Here is a 2,421-nt window from a genome sequence, read left to right as displayed (position 1 = left end):
TTTGTGGCGGTCAGTTTTGATATTGTGGCGGGCGGCACAAATAAATCAATTTATGGGAAACACTGGCAATGTATATCGAAATATCGGAAATGTGTTTAAAAATCATATCACCGTTATTGAAAAAAATTATATCGCGATACATATTGATATTGAATTATTGTCCAGCCCTAGTTGAGCGCAGCGATTTTTATTTTTTTCGTGAGTGTTATACAAATATTGATGGGGGGGGGGAAACATATTCTTATATTTCTAAAGTTGAAATAACTAAGGTTCAGCAGAAAATCCTTCATGCATTTATACAGTTCACAAAATGATCACATCTGAAACATACAGCTCCTGCTTTGGCCTTGGTTGTTCCTAGACAGCAGTATCCAACATCATGGCCATGAAAAGCCTCAGCGTATTCGTCTAGCTTCTCAAAATCAACCACCTTTTGCACCTGACGAGAACAAGGAGGACAATAAACAGTCAGAATAAAATCATGAGAACATTTTTTTTTTATGCATTGCATTAAACAACAAAATATTAAACCTTGTGCTGTGCTGTCATTCTTTAAAAGGATAGTTCACCCAGAAATGAAAATTCAGTCTAAGGAAGTCAATGGTTATCATCAACATTGGTTACCAACATTTTATTTCAAAAGAAGAAAGAAATTCATACAGGTTTGACGTTTGGGACAACTTGAGAGTGAGTAAATGTTGACTGAATTTTCATTTTTGGGTGAGCTCCCCCTTTAAGCCACTTGATTTGATATTTGGTATGCAATGAAATTCATACATTTTTAAGCGCGAATAAGTGTCCAAACTTATTATGGGGTACTGTACATGGACACAATAACATTCTCAGACTCGACACATTACCAGATTTTCATAGGCTTTATCCTCAAAGGTTAACTGCCTTCGTCCAATGAGAGTGATCTTGGAGAAGATGTTGCGCTCGACTATTTCCTTCAGCAGGGCCTTTCCAGTCTCACCGGAAGCGCCGAGAATGAAGCACGTTCTGTTCTTCTGCCGGTAATTCTCCTCCATCGCGTTCAGATCCATTCTGTAATGAAGAAATGAGTGCATAAGCAACCGTTTGAATCTCGCAACATCACCATGACAGTGCAGAATTTGCACAGGTGCACTAAAATAAACAGGTGTATTATTCGTAATAACTGCTTCATGAGTTGATCCTCAACGCGGCGCTCGCACAAGGCTCACTGAACCTCATTCAAATCTCAGGCCGATTGTCTACTGTAATATCTGTAATACAGGTCTGGAATTGTTGAAATCCATTAATGCCAGTATTTGGTACCTGACATGCTAATGTAAATCCGCCTCAGAAATCTCTATCAAATGATTTTTAAACATCCTTATCCAGTATATATAATTACAATCAACTGTGATTTCATTGTCCATGCTGAGAAAAGTATGTAATACAGGTCTGGAATTGTTGAAATCCATTAATGCCAGTATTTGGTACCTGACATGCTAATGTAAATAAATCCGCCTCAGAAATCTCTATCAAATGATTTTTAAACATCCTTATCCAGTATATATAATTACAATCAACTGTGATTTCATTGTCCATGCTGAGAAAAGTATCGAATAGGGCCTACCACGTGACAATACAGTCGGTTCCAGCAAAGGTGTTGTTTGTTGACCTGACCTACGAACTCGAGAAATATTATAAGCAAATTTACTGAACTGAATTATTGCATTCAGCCACGTCCAGTCGACTTATTTCATGCATAGCCTACATGTTTTGACAATTTTTTTTAATTGTTGTTATTTGAGTCTTTATTTTATTCTTTATCTCTCTGATTCAAATTCTCCCTCTGTATTTTTTTTTTTATATTTGATGATGATATTTACCTAAATACAATAACGAGGGAAAATTGGTGTGGTCGTTCATAGACAGCTATGAGCGAGAATCAAAAAGATCACGTACTGCAGAAAAAACATATTGCCAGCACAGACAGGACAAATCAACAATATACTGACCATTATTGCATAGTAGGATACATAGTAGGCTAATAGAAGTGACAGTAGTGGTCTGTAATGAATACTTCACCTTGGGATCTCGTCAGTCTCTGAATTCTCCAGATAATTAAAAACAGCAGCGAGAGCCACAACAAAAACAGTGAAGAAGCTTAAGGTTTTACCCCAGTTACTATCAAATATATTCATGCCAAGCTCGATAAACAGAGGACTTTGGTAGTTGATAGTTGATACGCTGGAGCTTCTTCCTGTTATAGCGTCCACTGTTTCACACTGCGCTTGCGCAGAACGCCTACATAGAATGCTGCGTTACAGCTGTTTTGAAACGCATATGCACGAGCACGACTGCAGTTGGTTTTACTGGCACTTGAATCACTCCAGAGCGTGGAAGTCATCACACTGGATGCAACAAATGCCTCGTTTGTAATGGGTTTTAATG

General features: G+C 37.9%; 1 protein-coding gene across 1 annotated transcript in view; it reads right to left on the bottom strand.

The window, feature by feature from the left end:
• The window catches only part of htatip2 (HIV-1 Tat interactive protein 2), a 4,970-nt gene extending 2,709 nt beyond the window's left edge, over positions 1-2,261 (bottom strand). The window contains exons 1-3 of the mRNA XM_016561329.1: positions 2,056-2,261; positions 861-1,044; positions 332-439 (exon numbers count right to left, since the gene is read on the bottom strand). Of these exons, the coding sequence (XP_016416815.1) occupies positions 332-439; positions 861-1,044; positions 2,056-2,171 (408 nt within the window). The 5' untranslated portion in view covers positions 2,172-2,261. The remainder of the gene's footprint in view (positions 1-331; positions 440-860; positions 1,045-2,055) is intronic.
• Positions 2,262-2,421: the final 160 nt, after the last annotated feature.

This window comes from Sinocyclocheilus rhinocerous, unplaced genomic scaffold (assembly GCF_001515625.1).
Source record: "Sinocyclocheilus rhinocerous isolate Xijiao unplaced genomic scaffold, SAMN03320098_v1.1 scaffold1002, whole genome shotgun sequence".
Lineage (NCBI taxonomy): Eukaryota > Metazoa > Chordata > Actinopteri > Cypriniformes > Cyprinidae > Sinocyclocheilus > Sinocyclocheilus rhinocerous.
The sequence above is the reverse complement of the archived record's forward strand: the minus strand, read 5'-3'. Positions and strand labels throughout refer to the sequence as shown.